Raw genomic sequence first — 18,805 nt, forward strand, 5'->3', positions numbered from 1 at the left:
TCAGGTAACATAAAAATTCTTGGGGTTTATTTAAATGGGCAATAGCCAGCAGCACTATGGACTTGATAAGAACAACAGTGACCTCATTGTGGTAAGCTCTCAGACAGTGTAGCAGCAGGATTTTTACACTGAAACCAAAACTTGACGAAACAGTAACATTACCATTCTCACAGCAGTACCTTCACCTCTGTCAGACACCTGCTAGCAAGTGTCCCACCCTGCAGAAATGATGCCTATACACAAGCCATCTGCTGCCAAATATGCACCAGGTGTTGCACTCATGTAGAAAAACTTGGATCACAATTTAGCAAGCCACACTGCTGAACTGTGTACTATATTATTACTGGAATAAATTTCCAAGCCTGCAGGCACTGCAGAAAAGGTATGAACCCCAAAGAATGCAGCCATGTCAGCCTCACATTGTCACATGTGCCTTCTTATTTGAAATTGGGACCTTTTCACCTTGTTTTAAGTTATTTACCTGAAGCACCACTGCCAGGCATAGTCACCCATGGGTTTAGTTTTAAGAAGCTTGCTACCTTGGACCTGGGGTCTGGGGAAGATTCAGAACTGAGAGAAGACAAGACAGCTTCTCACAGCATCTCGCCAATGTAATTCCACACATAGCTGCCACAGTTAATAACGACGCCAAGGCTGTTCAGGAACCTGGGGACTCCTTTAAGCCTGGCAACAAACCAGCTTAAGTGGAATTTCTGCTGTGTTTGGAAGTCTTTGCCAGGAGCTACACCAGTCAACTACCACAGAAAGGGCAGAACACTAAACCAAATCACAACAGAACTGAGCCCCAGGCTCAACGGGTTACAATCTTATGCAACTCTCTACCAGCAACAGGAGACACGGAGTCTTACTGAATCCACAACTGCAGTCAATGTCAGTATTTTTGTTTTGACTGTATCTGAGGTTACTGTTTCCATTTCCAACTAATGTAACAGAAAACATTTGAGTAAAAACTACTGAAGTACTCTTAAGTAGAGAAACCTGCCTTCAGGTCTCAATTACTCACATCTTTAAAATGGAAAGATGTGGCTACTTAACTGGAGAAAGATCTTAGTGAAAGAATTTCATTCAACTTGTTACAGCTCATCTTTTTATTTTGTCTTCATTCAACATCAGTTAATAGGACTCTATGAGAAGGTCTGTATCATGCCTTCAAAGAACAGAGGGCTTCTCTGCACACAAATAAAAGCAAGAACAAAAGGTTCCAGGGCTGAATTCCCTGAAAAAGTGAATCCTGAGAAAACAATTATATAGCAGTGTAAATCAATAATGTAAGAGTAAAAAAAAGAGAAGAAATGCCACTCAAGACAGAGGTGGAAGAGTATATCACACTGTCTCATACATATTGTTGGGTGTTGGTTCTCAAACTAATGTCTTCTTGTTACCTTGCTGGATTCCTCGAGTTGAGTGCCTCGTTTCCAGGCCTCAGAAAACATGGAGCTGACGATACTTTGGGAACGGACATGTCCAGCTGGCTGGGTGTCAGAAACTCCACTGTCAGACTGATTAGAATGATTTGATTGAGATTCTGTTCAGAAAAAAAGTTAAGAAACAGTTAGTGTATGTTTCTGAATGTAAGAGTAACATCCTACACTTATAATGCAACTCTTCGTGGCATTTCTTGGTCATACTTCTTAAACATGTTATCCCACCAAAGGACATTGCTCCCAGTAACTACTGCATAAGCTCTAGCTCATGTCCAGGCTGTTAGTGTCTGGGAAACAAACCACTGCAGCAGATCCTTGGCATTAACCAAATCTGAAGCTGCACAAAGACAACAGCATGTCAGATATGCTTCGAAGTAAAAACACACTGCAGTTGTATTGGCTCTGGAACATCCAACAGCTCCTGCACTTAGGGAAAATCCCCATTTCATGCAGTGCATGCAGTCTGTTCTCTCCAGCACTCCTTCCCAACACAACCTAAGAAACAGACACTGGACATAGGCTGAGGACAGGCAAACTACCATAGCCAAGGAAGAGACTGCTTATGACTGCCCATTCCTCAACAGAAGAGAAGGAATGAAGTGCATTCTGTAACTCACAAACACAGATGATGCTCTGGGCTCACAAGGTGTCTTGAAAAGACAGCAGCAGCCAGTACCAGACAGCTTTATTCAGCCTGGCACCTGCTCTCTGTGTAATCCCAAACTGCCCTGAGAAAAAAGAGCATTTAGGCACAGGCTGGAATGCAGCTCTGGCAGGACATGCATGGCTGGTGGGCTGTGGCTCAGCTCCCTGCACGAAGATGTCTATACACTATTAAAAGAACATCTAGCTTGGATGGAGAAATTGTCAGTAACCAAGAACTTACTGCTACACTGGCAAGCTGTGCCACACAGCTGAAAGAACATGACGCCCTCCCAGTTAGGCTGAATTTGCTTAGCTCGTTCTCACAGGTTACTTTCTGAACCTGTCCAACTCTGCAGCATTACTTCCTGACTTGTATCTGTGATGGACAAAACACTTTTACACAACAGCACATTTTCAGTAATGAATCTGGCCCCTGAGGATTCAGAAGAACCTGGCAAAATAGCAGTCAGCTCTGAACAGTGAAATGAGACTATATAAACCATTCATCAACTTTTCAACTGTTATGTGCTACATAAAGCCAGTCCTGTCCTGATGAGAGGTAAACAGGAGCACATTACTGCAGGCATGCACAGTTTGACCTAGGAACAGAAACAGTACTTTCAAAGTTTGCTTCTAAAGAGATTATTTCAATGTTTGCCTTTGGGCAAGGACTATTTCTCATTTTCCAATTTCAAATATTTCAGTCAACAAAAGCAGTTTAAAAGCTACACAGGTGTGCTCTGTGCCTCATTACAACATAAATTGGATTTTTCAAATAGAGGTATCAGGAATTTGTAATGGCATTTCCTCTTCTCAGTATCAAAAAAAATTTTTGGAGGTAAGCAAGAAGGTGCCAAATACTTCAAATACATACTCCACTGCAAGCAAAAGGTTTTTATGCACATGTGCATATATATGTTACACCAATTCTATGTTTTAGACTAAACATAGCATAAGAGACTTTGGAGAAACAGTCCATTTCCTGTAACAATCTCTCTTGAGGTGTCCAGACAGTAGAAGATAAGAAAGGTAATTAAATCTTTGTATTATGGGATAGATCACATGATTACCTGGCAAACTAGATGAGCTGGAGCCTGACTTGATACTGGAGCTAGACAAGGAAGTCCAGTCATACGCCGATTCTGTTCTCTTCAATGCTTCCTGATAGTTCATGTATAGCTGCTTCCCATACTAAGCAAAATGACAAAAAAATTAAACAACTCCATATAACTGTGCATCCTCTTCAGACTGTTGAGCTACACCTCTGGCTTCTCTATTGCACCTATTTTTCCCCCACAGAGCAACAACAGGCTCTCTGCTAAGGAGCTCAGACAAAATTAGTTTTTTTTTAATTAGCAAAATAAAGAAAGCTGAAAGAAAGAAAAACAGTTTATTTATGCTATAAGTGTCAAGCAAGAAATGAGCCAATGAATAAACTAAGCCAAGCTGGGGATCTTAGAAAACAACTCTGTTTTCAAAGTTCTCTTTCCCCATAAGCCTTCTTTCTAACATTTGTAAGAGTGTTGGCTAAAATCTATTCATGATCTATGTCAGTTAGAATTCCATGTGACAGGGGTGCAGCAGAAACAAGAAATGGCCCAATTACTGAGTTATTCTAACAACAAAGCCTAATAATTTTGCTAGAGAATGAAATATGTAGGAAGATTGTACAATTCAAGTTCAAAACAGTTAAGGCAGAGAGAAGTTACATTTAACATGTATTTTGCTAAATAACTGTAAATAGTTTTAAACAGGTGATGACAATCACGCATGACAACAGTGCCAGACTGCCTAGAGGTTACCTTAGCAATGCGGATGCCATTGATCCATTGGTGTAGAGTTCTTACATCATCACAGCAAAGATACTTGATATACTGGGATTTCTTCTGGATCTGAGGATGCTGCAGAAAAATTGTTAATCCTCATCAATATTTTAAGCGCTAGGAACGCAAGGGAAGCCATTTACTTGTTGAGGTCTACACAGACAAACTTTATGCTGGAAGCTTTCCAACAGTAGCCTGTATTAGAGCCCACATAAAAATGTTTCAGAGTATTACAGGAGGTGAATTTCAGTGGGGAATTTCACACACATTGGCAGTGTGTCCAGCATGCAATGATTGCAGGTTTGAAACGCTAAGGCAGGCTAAATCTTTCATTATTTTAGGGCTTTAGTACCTTCTACCTACTAACAGTCTTCCGAACCTATGGATTAACTCACCACTTGAGGGAGACAAGTGATATTTCACCTTTCTTTCACATCAAAACAGATTAGAGGAAAACAAACACACTGGTCTTCTCTGCCTTTGCATGGCTCAAGGGAGACACTCCCTAAATGACATGTTGTTAGGTATAATTTCATTTCCAGCCTGTAGAGCCTTCACGGTTCCCACCCTACTGATCCATACAGGGCTATCATCTAAAATACTTTGTGCTCCCATATGCATGTATAAAAAGGCACCGTATTTATCAACTTAGCAGTTAAGAAAAAAAATTCATATCTTTCAAAGATCAGACACTGGAAATCATTCTGGATGGATTACTCAGTTGTTTCCTGTCCATGCTGTAGAAGTTACATGTCTCACAGCTGTTGGGGCAACTCTGATTACTCAAGTTCTTATCATTTTCTGCATTAGCTTACAGTTCAGTGTCACAGAGTTTTGCTAGATGATCAGAGGTATTTAAGTTTTACTGAAGACTCTCTGAAACATATCAAAGAGCTTTTAATCTCTTTTCAGAGTATTTTATCCTGTTGTCTTTCAACACAATTATTTCAAAATGAACATAACATCTCTATCAAGAGAATATATGTAACGAACTTCCTTGTCATATTAGATAATTGTAATAATCTTTTACTACCAGCCTCTTTCACATACATGTCGTATAACAAAGAAGAGTCTATAGAAGCACAAATAATTACTTGACTAACAAGACAGCTTCTTCCAGGACTAGTTCAAAAATCTGGTTATATAGAAATAAAAGAATCTCTCAGAAATCTAACATTTAGGACTAAGGAGTTAAATACAACATTTGTGTGCTAGTATATAATACTAACAACAGCACAGCACCTGCTCTGGCATAAACAAAGGAAGGTAACATGTAAAGACAAATCCAGTCCAGACCCCAGTAAGAATCGGCCTTTGGTTTGTATTTGCCACTCAGCTCTCCCATAACATGTTATGTTTGTGTTTTGGGAGATACTTCCCAGCTTAGTGAACCTTTGTGGCACAAAACTGTGTTTCTATTAAAAAAAAAAAAAAAGGAAGTGTGGGTGCTATACATTCATACTAACATAAAACAATGACGTAACATTACAAAAGCACGATCCTGCTTAATACAATTTGATGAATCATTGGTTCCAACTGAAAACAAAGTTTCACTTCATGTAAGTTGCAGAATGAACTCTACCCCATTAATTTACTTAAAGGGACAATTTAGACATATTAAGTTTGATTAACATTTTTGTGTATTCATTTATGCTCAGAAATGAGCATAAATGAACTTTAAAAAAAATTCTACTTAGTCTGTTTTATTCTCTGCGGTCAACAAGTCTGAAGAAAGAATTCACTATTAACCTGTCCAAATTATGTGGATAGAAAGTGACATTTAAGCAGAAGTAATCAATTTACTTCAAGAAATTTTTAAATACCTATAAACACTGACATTTTTGGCTGCATTCGAGTAACTGCACCAGTGACTTATAAGAACGTGGAAAACTTCTCCATTAATATCATGTCCCATATATAATATTCAGTGTCTACGTCTTGGTGGGCCCAAGTACATGCTGCCCTGTCTACTGGAAGATGAAATCCCTTTTTTAGGCAGTGGACAGGCAGCCACACACTCCAGGTACATAAAACATTCTAATGGACTGATATACACAACACCACATGAGCTACAGATCAGGGGAGGGGAAAGTGCAACTGTAACGACCTCTTTGTACTGTCACCATTTTCAAATCCATGGAGACACTTTACTTGATGTGAACACAGTGTGAAAACCTGTTTTAAAATAGCTTTGTACCTACCTATCTTGCAGGAACTGGCACCATTCTGAACACTGCGTGGGGAGTCAAGAGAAACTGGGGAATGTGTTGATGCAATTAAAATAACTTGATGTACTAAAGATATTAACTTCACAGTTTAAGATCAGGTCACTGTTTTTTTAACATTTTTTTGCTACTTGTTCTTTCTACCTGTAATTTATACTCAGAAATTTCTTCCTTTACAGCATCCCCTTTTCCTCAGGTTGGGCAATAAGGGTAGACTAATATCAGCTTCTGCACAACTCTGGACCTACACCTTGAGAAGGCAGCAACCGCCTAAAGTTAGCACTTTGAGAGGTATTTTCTCAATGAACCTAATTTGTTGTCAGGCATAAAGTTGCAAATAGGAAACGAAGAGTTTAGTGTATGCTTTCTAGTATGACAAACAACGACAGACTGGCACTCAGCAGTGGAAATAAAACAATTCAAGTCAATATGAAAATGTTCATGAAGTCATGAGGAGCACTGAGAAGAGGCAACAACTGTTCATGTCATATACAAGAACTAGAGAAAAATGAAATGTAAAGCAACTAATGGTTTAGAACAAGTAGAAGTGTGTTCAAGGTATACCCAACTGCTGCAGTGTTACCTTTAGCACTAAACAGTAGTCTGTGGGTGCTTTGTATTTGTTCCGATAGTCCTGTCCATAGTAAACACTGACATGGTCTAGCTGCAGAAAGCACACAAGATCCCGTGACACCTGTTACAGACAAAAATAATGATGTACAGATATCTCTATAAGAAATCCACATACATTGACAAAACCAATCTAATGTTAATATCAATACTAATATAAGGTCTAGTTATGGTCAAATACTTCAATCTGATTCAAAAACTACCAATACAAGAAGGAGATACAGCCATGCATAAACTCTTGCATTGGATGTTAATTTTTAACCAGGACATCCTTTTTGCAAATTCAATCTGGTTTTGTCTGCATTTTGCCTTTTAAAAACATTTTACACCAGACTACTAATGCTCACTCAGAGCAGGTATCAGGAGAAAGTAAATATGACTGGATGATCAGGAAGTTAAGAGCTGTTGGTTACATTTCATCTTGAGAATAATCAAGGTGTCCAAATTCCAGTGTGCCTGTGAGTAGAGTTCTCAAGATGTTTGGCAGTGATTGTAGGGCACAGGATTCAACAGGCTATTTTGTATACAGATTGTCTTAATGAAGTAAAAGGCTGTGGAAAGAAAATCTGATGTATTCAGCTCTAAAGGGAGCTGATACACTGACAGAGATTTCTTCGTCATTGCTAACTGTATGGGAGGTGGACTTCCCGTACTGGGAATAAGTTGATGCTGTCGGGACTGATGGATTCATGGACAACTTGAACTCATAGTAGTTCAGCCTTGAAGCTATAATGTATTTGTAGCAGCTTTCTATTTACTTTTCGTTATTGATACACACAGAACAGCAGTAAGTGACACTGAAGAAATGGTATTATATTTACCATGTTCAAGAAACGCACTATCAACTGGTCCAGTAAGAATCCCATTTATATGAACTAACTAAACCCAAAGAAATTTTCCAGCCTAATTGTGGAGCTGGTCTGATACTTCATGATTGGCATTTGCAGTTCAATTTGGTCCTCTATCTGAATTCTGCTTGAGAAAAGGTAGCTTCTTAGCTCCACCAAGAATTTTTCAAGTTTTTCTGAACACCTAACCCTGAACTCACTCAAAAAAGCAGACCCTTGTCTTCTTATATTTTTAGATTTGGGGTTCCACCCCTTGCATGCAATGCTGCCAAAGTAATTTACACAGTATTTCCAGGATAAAGCCAGCCTTTTAATTAAGGGATGTGGCACTAGGCAAGGCACAGCTAAGCCATAATTTAAAGCTGACTCTTACGCACACTATTTACCAGCAATAAACAATGCAGGGAAATTGCTTTAAAACAGCATACCTTTGCCTTCCCTTTAGGGACATAGTAGATTCCAGAAGCTCGAAGAAGAAAGTAACGTTTCTTCCAAGACTTCTTACCATCCTCTTTCAGCCACAGAACTCCTTCAATCTCTGGCACAGTTACAGAACTTCCACAGAAACATTCCTGATGATAAACACAGTGGTTTGGGAAACAGATAAAACACAGAGCATGCAGTGCTTTGTTTTGAATGACTGAAATACTTTGATCTAAGGAATGCACAAATAACAGGCACGGATCCTTTTTTCACACAGTGATATGTACTGCAGATTAATCATAGAAGCAATAAGGTAACTCAGACAAGCACTACAGAGCACCTTAGCATTTGCTCAGTGCAACAGTGACAAAAAAACCCCACTAGCAGCTACTGTAAAGATTTTCTAGCCACTGCTTATCAGTAACAGATCCCCCAATGGCTTTAGTGGCTTTAAGGTCACGAGGTCACATTATAGATAGAGTCACATATGGGTAAGCACACACAAAACCTAATTGCCCATCCATCAGATACAGCTATAATTCATTTCAAGAATACTTTGTTGCTACTAACTGCCAACAACACTACAATTTCTATTGAGGTTCTATTTATGAAGAGCTAACAGGGAAAAACAAATGCTTTAAATACACCCCAGATTAATATGCAGCACAGAGACTCATGACTAATCCTACTAGACAGAAAGAATTAGGTAGAATTACAACTCTCTGCATGCCATGGCTTCAAGCATCTTTTTGATCCACAGTATACATGCGAGCACTTATTAAAACCCATGTTAACAATATACTAAGAACATGCATATGCTACTTGTAAGTTAAAGTGCATCATAGAATCAACCTGGTTGAAAGAGACCTCAAAGATCACTGAGTCCAGCCCTACTGTGGTTACTAGGCCATGGCACTAAGTGCCATATCCAGTCTTGTCTTGAAAACCTCCAGGGATGGTGAATCCACCATCTCCCTGGGCAGCACATTCCAATGCCTGATTACTCTCCCTGTAAAAAATCTCTTCCTAATATCCAACCTAAACCTCCCCTGGCAGAGCTTGAGTCTGTGCCCTCTTGTCCTACTGCTGGTTGCCTGGGAGAAGAGACCAACCCCTACCTGACTACAACCTCCTTTCAGGGAGTTGTAGAGGGTGATAAGGTCTCCCCTGAGCCTCCTCTTCTCCAGGCTAAACAACCCCAGCTCCCTCAGCCTCTCCTCATAGCACATGTGCTCAAGTTGCTCCACCAGCCTTGTTGCTCTAAGTATTTAATTTTAATTTTGGATTAAATCAAGTTTAATCCAAAATTAAATACCAAAAATATTTACTTTTGTGTAACTATGTAAGTCATGATCATTATTCCGAAATCAAGTAGAAGCTGTGGCATTTCAGCCATGCCACAAAAACATGTGGTTTTCTGCTTATGGAGGCTCTGTTACTGTTTGTTTTATTTGCTTCACACGTTTTTTGTTCTTAGTTCTGTAAAGTGCTTAATGTGTTCGATAGAATTACTTTTCTGTCACTCATTTTTTAAAATTTCATATTTGGCTTTTATTTTAAAATCTAACTAAAACCATTCTTAACTACTTTGATTACACACAAAATTTGAAATATTAACTCAGATGAGTCACTAAACCAATGCTCTAGTACTCTGTAGAAAATAAGAAATTGGAAAGTACTAGTAAAAAAAAAAATCTCTGTCACCACAGGTCAAAAAAACCTGGGGACAGTTGTGCAAATTTCAACTGGTTCAAGCCATAGTTACAGGCAATCTCATTTTGATTATCACTGTGTATGGTATTTTAGTTATTAAACTAAATAGAGAAACATTTTATTAAATGATCACATCTGAAACAGAGTAATATTAAAAGAGCCATTTAGCTCCAATGTAACACATTCCATTCCCAGTTTTCCAGAATTACATTCAGCAACATCCACCAATTTCAATCACCACAACCTTTTAAGAGTTTAGTTTGCAGCTCTGAAATGACCTCTAAGACCTTTTTTGATCTGGCAGTCTTACCTCTAGCAGCACCTCTTTATTTCTGTCTGCCATCTCAGAGGTTTCTTTCTTCCCCAGCAGATAGTTCTGTAACAAAAAAACCCTTAGTATTTATTTCTATAGGCATTCTGAAATCAAGCCAAGTAACACTTTTTGTTTACCTTTCTGTGGCAGTAAGAAAAAAACAGCTGTTAACTATGAACAATGAGCTAATAGAACAGAACTTTGTAGTCTAATTGAAACTGTCAGACTGCTAAATAATACATTGAACTAAGTTATAATCACCTTTATCAGAAGTAAAAATCAGTCCATACTCCTATGTTAACAGCCTCACGACTTTATCCTGACTTTCCACAAATCAAACAGATGTATTGTTACCATGCATCCAGAAATAAAAATACTGTGAACTTGGAAATCCCACAATAAAAACACAAAAAGACCCCAGAGATCTTTGAACTTGCTATGTGCTGCCATTATTTGCACCCGTGCCGTACAAAGAAGCACACATAGAAGTAAGGAACTTCTTGCTACCTTGCAATGACAGTTTTGCTGAATAAAAGTATCTCTTTTTCATGAAGAATCACTAAATAAAATACTTCTTGTCCTCTCAAAAGGAACCAAATTATGCATAAGTACCCTATCTTATTGATTAAGTTTTGTACTCTTAGTCAGTTTGGAAAAGACTGCGATAATGAAAAACATCATCTTTCTAACCCCTAGCTTTAATACTGGAAGAAACTCAATATTCACCAAGTTTAGCCAGTTCAATATTTTAAACCAAAGAGAAATACTTGGTTTATGCTGGTATCTCATTCTTGTTGGCAGTGCCTACCATTTGTACTGACAGGAAACGCATCAACTACAAGCTTTTAAAAAGAACGTAGTTTCACTGCCTCAGCTTAAAGCACTTGCAATTAGACCTTGCTTTCAGCTCTTGCTTTAAAAAAAGAAATGTAAAATCAAGCACACTGATGCTGTCCCAAAGGATGAGGATGCAGAACTGATAACCAGCTTAAATCCAAGGAATTAGCACATAGCTGCCACACAGATACACAATTAATCTATAACCCCAACAGGGAATTCATTAGCTAAGAGTTAAGAGAGAGATCAAGTGATAGTATATCCAGTTCTTTGCAATTCAAATTCTTCAAAGAGCCACCTTCTGCTTTTCTGTTTCTTTTCATCCACTCCTTTACAAGACTGAACTGCTGCCAGACAACAAATCGGTAGCTACTGTTTGAGAGAAGAGAGGTCCTTGGGGCCACTTGAGAGAGAAGAGGGGCCTTTGGTTGCCTAGCCAGGGAACAGGAAACACAGGTGAATATAGGCAGGTCCTAACTTCCACAGGAGTGACACATGCTCTCTTCTCTTCACTTGCCATTTGGCCATGGCACAGCCATTCTCTTAGATTCTGTCTTCCACTTCTCGCCAGCAGCGTAAGAACGCACAGTGGAGAGGCATTACTATTAGCAATACCTGTCAGCACCTGTCTTGTATATTTACATATTTGAGCAGCACCAAGTATTTCTGTAAATCCCCTGAAACTGCCTGTCTTCATCTCCATTACAACTACACACACACATATTAGCAAACAGATTGCTTCAGCTCATGGTTATCTGCAAGAGACTTGATTCTGTGCCAACACCACTGTGGATGTACAGGGTACCTAATTGTAAAGTTGCCTGGCATTTTAACACATAACCAAGTATCCAAATGGAAGTATGGAAATTAACACTACCAAATAAAGAAGCTGCAGTCAGTCACACACAAAGCCAACATGAATCTCAGGCTTACCTGTGGGTTCTTGAAAAGTGCGTATTTCTCAATACGTTCCACAAACATTAGTTTGTTTTGACTATCTCTTGTCCAGTTCAGGAGATTTTCAACTAAATTTTCATGGTCTTCAAAGATCCTTTCTGCAGCAACAACAAGACAGCAAATACTTTCAAATCTGTCATGTTTTGTGACAAAAACTAATCTGTACTCATATCTAGGAGACAAGGCATATATGCAGAGAAAATAGAGTTCAAGGTACAATGGGGAAGAAGTTTATGAGAAGAAACTGAAAGAACTTAAGACAACTTTCAGACATACAGTCACTCAACACAGCCTTCCATCTCTTCAGGCTTACAGTTCCATTAAATATATGAAGTGTTTTTATTTCTTTTTAACTTGACAAAGTCTACCATCCTACATGAACACTGCAGGCTCAAATGACATTTCAAATTTGATGAGCACAAGTAAGAAGGTTATCACACATTTTCAGCAACATTTTCATCACAGAACTTGTTTCCCCAATCACTATCTCACCCATAAAGTATCAAAAAAGTAATGGACAACGATCAGAGGGAAAACAAAATACTTCTGAAATGCAGAATAGCCATGATTAGTAGGCGTATTGTAAAGAAATCTGTAAAGTGACACTGTCTACTTCTTACAATCTCCTTTGCTGAATAAATGATGTCTCAAGAATGGCTTCTGAGAACTCTGTGCTTTGACCCTGTTGAAATAGCCATAACTAGATACAGAATACTGAAAATAGACAAATGAGAATAGGGTAAGGAAAAACAGGAAAATTTACTGACATGGTAGAAAAATAGCTGAAAATTCTAATTCTAAAATAAATATGGATGAAGACATCTTTGGGAAAACCACTAGATCAAGTTTCTCCTCCTTTCAAAGACACTGAAGTACAAACTAGCTTTCTGCAATTTGCTCCCTCTTCAGATAGGCCACACAGTAGCATTTCAGCAAATTAATTTTTTCAGAATCCTTTGGGACTTGCCCGGCCTTTCACCTGAAAGCAGAACATGATTCTTTTCGCACAAAATTAATTTCATCACATTTTTACAAAGGTTATATGGCACACATCATATCCCAACCTAGAAGCTAATGCTAATGAAGACTCAAATGACAGATCTTGGTGTGAGTGCAACAAAATGTCATCTGTAGGGAACGAATTAAGGTTTCAGATGACAACACAACGTTACTGAGGTCTTGGTGAGATCTTTCTAAGAAGCTTTTGAATTACAATTCATGACTTTCACATCAAGCTCTATCACCAACCCAGCAACACTGCCTCAAGAAAGTAAATAAGGCATTATCTAATGAAAGAACAGAATGAAAAAGCTTTTGACGACCATGATATAAAAGCTGAAATCCCACTGCAGCCTCATTAGTGAAACTGGATAGCTTTCAAAATGCATCAGCTGTCATTTCAAGCATACATTTTATTAAAATTTTAAGGTTTTGAGCCTCATGTTATTTTTCACATGATAGGCTGAAGATTCAAATACCCTGTCACCCCACAACCACCTGGGTTTTTTCCTAACAACAAGCAATGTTAACATGCTATGCTACCTGAAAAAGAAAACGTTCCACTAAAAGAGAAAGAGGAAATATTAACATTCATTGTAATTTGGAATCAAGTCATTTGGGTTCGGTTCTGTGCTTTTCTTTAATCAAAAGTTAATGGATAAGGTGCACTTTACCCATTCAGATGCTATATCCTTTGGCTCAATGAGCAACTTACATTGTGGTATGTGCAATGCAGCACAAAGGAGCTTTAACTGTTCTTAGACGAATATTGCTAATTGCATTAAAATATTTAACAGGGAAAAAATGTAGCCAATTTTGCAATAAAAGCTACTAGGACCAGTTCAAAATACTATTTACAAAGAGGAAAACACACAGTGAGTTTTTGATCCCTTATCTCTTTCTTCTGTAAGGAACACATCAAAACCAAGAGGCTCAGTGACTAAACATTAGTAAAATGGCTATATCACATCACAGAATCCAGCCATGCTTTTAACATGAGAGAAGAAGTAATTTCCAGGTCATTCTGAAACAATGTCAATCATGAGCTTTATTACATGGATTAGCATTTACCACATTAATTAACAAGATGAATAACATGATGAAGGGAAGTATTTAACTCATTCTGAGGACAGAGACAACTGTTGCATCAATAGATAAAAATTATAAATAATTATAATTATTACTTACCCATTTGCAGTTCAGAGATGGTTTCCACCAATGACCAGTCTAAACTGTAGCCACAATGTGATTTGTCCATCAGGTTGTCTAATACTTGTCTCACTGTCTGCCTCTCATCCACCATCATTGTTTTTGAGCTGTCATCAGACATATGGACTCTGATCACCAACTATTAAGCAGAAAATCAGGAAAACAAGAAGAATTATGAATTTACCACATTTCAAATAAAAATATTGGTTTTAAGATCTTGTTTATTCTTCTAAGATTTTCTTAAAATAGCACAAAATACTAAGTTCAATCAAAACACTCCCTCAAAATATAAGAAGCCATAAATGATGGTTAGATATCTGGATCTTCAATGCTTAACAAGATAACTGTTCTCCTTCAGTATTAAAGAGCAAATATAAAGGTCTTTCCAACACAATAACAATGTGCTTTAGTTGTGTGTTAGAGAGGAAAAAATCCCTCCTGCTAAGATGTCCTGTTCTGATTAATAAAGTGTCTTTGAGACAGTTTTTCTCACATATTTAGGTGAAACAAACATAGATAGAGTTCTGCACAAGCTTTCAGATTTGCAATTCAAGCTTTCTGCCTCCTTCCTCTGTATTTTCTAAAAATGGTGATTATGTAAACAATATATCTATACTACACTAAATCTTATTTTTCTGGGGAGTATGAAGCAGTAATGAGAAAGAAAAAGATCTGCTTTTAAAACACAGTGGCTTTTCATTGGCATTTTAAAGAGGTCACTGCCCAGAAACAAAAATCCAGTCATGTTTTTAACCCATCAAAAAACCTAAGACAACAGATGTTTTTTGCCATCATTATACTTCCGGTTTTACATCTTGTTCAGCTGGAAAAGTTAAAGTCTCCTAGTTCTAATACACTGGTTGGCTTGTTAATTCCCATCTTCCAGACAAGACAGCTTTTCTGCTTCTGATCTATAAACACCTAATGTAAAAGGCATTTTAAGCTACTGAAAAACTCCAGTCCTAAAATAAGAATGCCAAATTTCAAGAGAACTCTGTACTTTTTGAGAGTTCATCTAGTAATGTCAGTAGACCTTCTCCACTTGGTAATCCCTGTCTTCTGTCTGGAATACTTGTCTTCCATTTATCACTGGAAAAATCCTGCTATGCAGAATGAGAAGGGGTTCATAAAGAAGACAGGCACAAAATTTAAATGACTAAGTGTAGAATATACAAGGACAAATCTCAGGAGGCTGAACCTTCATTTCAGTTCTGGGTGGAAGATGGCAAAGTCCTCTCAGATGTGCACTGGCTGCAAAATAAGCTATTCCTTAAGAAAAACGATGTTATTCCATATCCTAGGATTTTCTTTATTAGACCCACTCTAGATGGGAAAGCACATCACCACTCAAGACTAGAACATTACGTTGTGCCTATTTTATTTCGGGTAACTTAAGGGTAATAGACACAAATGAGAAGTTTGCCTGCATTTTCCAGGTGAAAAAGAATAAAATAAGAATCTTTAAAACTAATATAACTGACTTACCTTTTTCACTTGTGCCTCTTTAATTTTCTCTAATGCAACCCTAATCTTCTCAGCTTTGATTTTGGCAGCCTGTTCCTCCTAGGGGGACACAACACACACAATTCCAGTTAACACAAACTTCAGTCTGGTTTCCATGGATTTAACTTTGAGGTTACCGTGCTTCAAAACATGAACTGAAATGCTGATTTGCTCACCTATAAATCCCCAACTATTTCTTAGTGATGATGAAAACTATTATTTTTTTAAGACAAATAATGTTACTACCTCCTATTTAGAAATACAACTGCCATTACCTCCAGAAGAACATACTGGAGGTGTAAATTTTGTATAGACATATTAAACATTTCTTTCTTCTTCCGTACTGTAAATAGCCTTGTGCAGATAGAAATATTTGAGCATATCATATATTTACAGTCATAGGTTTGGACAACACATATTCAACAAGAGAGTGTACAATGGAGTACACCCAACAGATTTTTGGTTAATCAACATAAAACACAAATAGCACACTGAGAAGTATCAGAATTTAACAGCACACAGAAAGTATGGAAAACACATTCTATAAATAGGATTCCATGCTACGTGCATTAGTTTGAAAGATTTGAAACTATTAAATCAATTTGCAGTAAGATGGTTGAACACTCCTTTTATCGTTACTAAATCCAAGCTACATTTCTCCTTCCTTTCAGTATTTTAAGATACATAAAGCAAATCAGCATCTTTTATTTGATGTTCTTCTAAGTAATCTTTTCTTTAATAACTGGAAATGCATTAAAAACTCAGGTAACTTAAATCCATCTGCTGATGCTAAAGAAAACTGTGTATGGTAAGACCAGCAATACAGATTTTTAAATTCTGGAGATTATCAGTAATTCTGCTGAAACTGCATTTGAAACATGCAGCTGAACAAGCAACCTCTGTTTTTAAAATTACATATGCAGGTTTCAGACTTCCAAAACCTTATACTGTGGATGTTCATTGTGATTAATATCAAAAAAGCATCAGAATAATTTTAAAATGTTTAGCACAATAAAAAAATATATTACATAAACAAATCCCTTCCAAAAGAATCTCTTTCAAAAAGAAAAATTACGATTTTTCTCCAATCCAAAGTAGCACAGCCCCTCACAGCAACATTCAGCATGCCACAGACATTTGGTTTTCCATTGCTTTCTTGTGTGAATGTAACCTGTGGTTTCTTTACCATGTTTTCAGATGGTTGCCTTCCTTGTAAAAGACAAGATCCAGCTGCCCTGAAATCCACAGTTTAAGTTTTCTGCTCCCCAATGAGTTACTAATATTTGTATGAACTACTAAAGAACACTCCCTCCTTACTTGTTGCAGTTTACTTAGTAGCTTTTGGTCATTCACACCTGTGGCCATAATGTGCACCAGAAAAAGTCATCAGCTAGACAGGACTGTGCTGCCTTTTGGGAAACATATTTTTTTTAAATAAAATAAACCAGTTGGTTGACATGAGCTGAAATAATGCAAGCCTGAAACAGTATCTGGGAACTGAATTATCCAGGAACATAGCTTTTCCTAGTCCGCAGGGAGCTATGACTTTTCGTTCACAGTAACAATAGTGTCATACAGCTTCGAAAGGTTAAATCAGATTTGCATTCTATGAAAAACAAACTGTCATACCACCAAGAATCATTTATTCTTCTTATTCCTTAACACCAACCATTTCAATCTGTAGAAATGAACTATTACTAAAAAATAAGGCTATAAAGACTTTAAAGTTCCTAAAAGTGATGCTATGCACCTGTGCATTATGAAATCAGCAGAAGCAAAAGACTTTTTCTATTTTATCATACATTTGGTGAAACTAATTCATGGTTTAAAAAAGTTGCTCATGAACCCAACTATAAACCTTTAGTGCTGGACAAAGGTTGAGAGCACTTTTGGTTTTGCTCTTCATTGAAGTCAGGCAGCACAATTTTCCAGTCCATTTCACTGTACACCTGTGTGATGCAACTACCTATTGCAAACCCCAGCAGGAGCACTTCACAGGCAGCAACACGAGGGCAAGCAACAAAGAATCTGCTGGCAGCCTCTCCTACACCTGTACCAACAGCTAAAATACCTTTGGTGATCTCAAACTTTATAATCCATCCTCAAATGCTTTTAAAAATAACTATGTAGACATAAAAGGATTTTGAGGATTTATGATTTTAATCCCTACCAATTATTTTTCATTTCCTACTCAGTTTTAATGTGGGTCCAAAGATAGGATTTCTTATACTTTATTACAGTTTAGCAAAGTCAGTTTAAATTTAAAAACCTCCCAGAACTACATTTACCAAAATAAGGACCAGTTTCAATCAGCAACGAATTATAAAAATGGGTCTGAATCTACTCCTGGAAACACAGAGGAAAAGAAAGCAAGACCCACAAATTTCTCAAAGCATATGGTAGTCAAGGATTTTAAGCTATTCAAGTTTCACTTTATAGTTAGTGCTCAGGTCACTGGCTGCATCACTGCTGATGTGGTAAATGATGGTTCACTGGAGCAGAAGAAAGAACTATCTATTTTGATTACCTGATAAAATAATTTACTGATTGGAGAATTCTTCAAAACTCCCAGTAATTTATTCTATCTCTCCTAATGGCTCAAGAAAAGTCATCCCCTCCCCATCAAAGCCACCCCAAAACTGCACTTACACACAAACCCAAACTCTCTCTTCCCTTGCACTAGAAACCAGTGGGGGGAAGCATGTGCAACCCACCAGCTTGTACTAAGCTAATAGCCTTTTTTCACTGAATAGGGAGAAAGGTGACAGATGGCAAAAATAGCCAACTGCAACTGTAAACCATTTAACACCACAAACTAACCAGGCTGGGACACACAGTCCAACACACCTGACTCCCTTGCACAGCACTACTTCTCAGTTACAGCAGTCACAGTGCTCCTGTGGCCACGCAGACAATACGGTCACAGAGCTGGTCTGGATGAAAATTAGCACAGCAGAAAGATTCAGCAGAATGAACTCCTTGGTGAGCCCTGCCTTGATGGTCACAGACAGGCTTTGAAAAAGCATAAAGGAGATACATACATACACCCACTGCAGGAAAACACAAAACACGCAGGAGTGTCGTTTCCATCTCTGATAGGAAAAAGATATTCTCCTTCAGTAGCAGTACATCACTGTCATATTGCAACATAAATTCCTCACTTTAACAGGACTACTTTGGGAGTATTGTTACACTTTTTTTAAAGCTTTAAGCCAGGATTACTTTTGGTTATGGA

At 37.8% G+C, this 18,805-nt stretch overlaps 1 protein-coding gene across 1 annotated transcript; it reads right to left on the minus strand.

The window, feature by feature from the left end:
- Positions 1–593: 593 nt before the first annotated feature.
- On the minus strand, positions 594–16,935 carry LOC103812063 (ras-associated and pleckstrin homology domains-containing protein 1-like). The gene is made up of 11 exons (XM_009085069.1): positions 16,888–16,935; positions 15,553–15,630; positions 14,047–14,206; positions 11,836–11,957; positions 10,063–10,128; positions 8,045–8,188; positions 6,722–6,832; positions 3,893–3,991; positions 3,161–3,281; positions 1,404–1,546; positions 594–755 (listed from the first exon to the last, which is right to left on the minus strand). The coding sequence occupies exons 1-11, from the start codon at positions 16,933–16,935 to the stop codon at positions 594–596; spliced, it is 1,254 nt and encodes a 417-aa protein (XP_009083317.1).
- Between the last annotated feature and the right edge of the window lie 1,870 nt (positions 16,936–18,805).

Source organism: Acanthisitta chloris, unplaced genomic scaffold (assembly GCF_000695815.1).
Source record: "Acanthisitta chloris isolate BGI_N310 unplaced genomic scaffold, ASM69581v1 scaffold38661, whole genome shotgun sequence".
NCBI lineage: Eukaryota > Metazoa > Chordata > Aves > Passeriformes > Acanthisittidae > Acanthisitta > Acanthisitta chloris.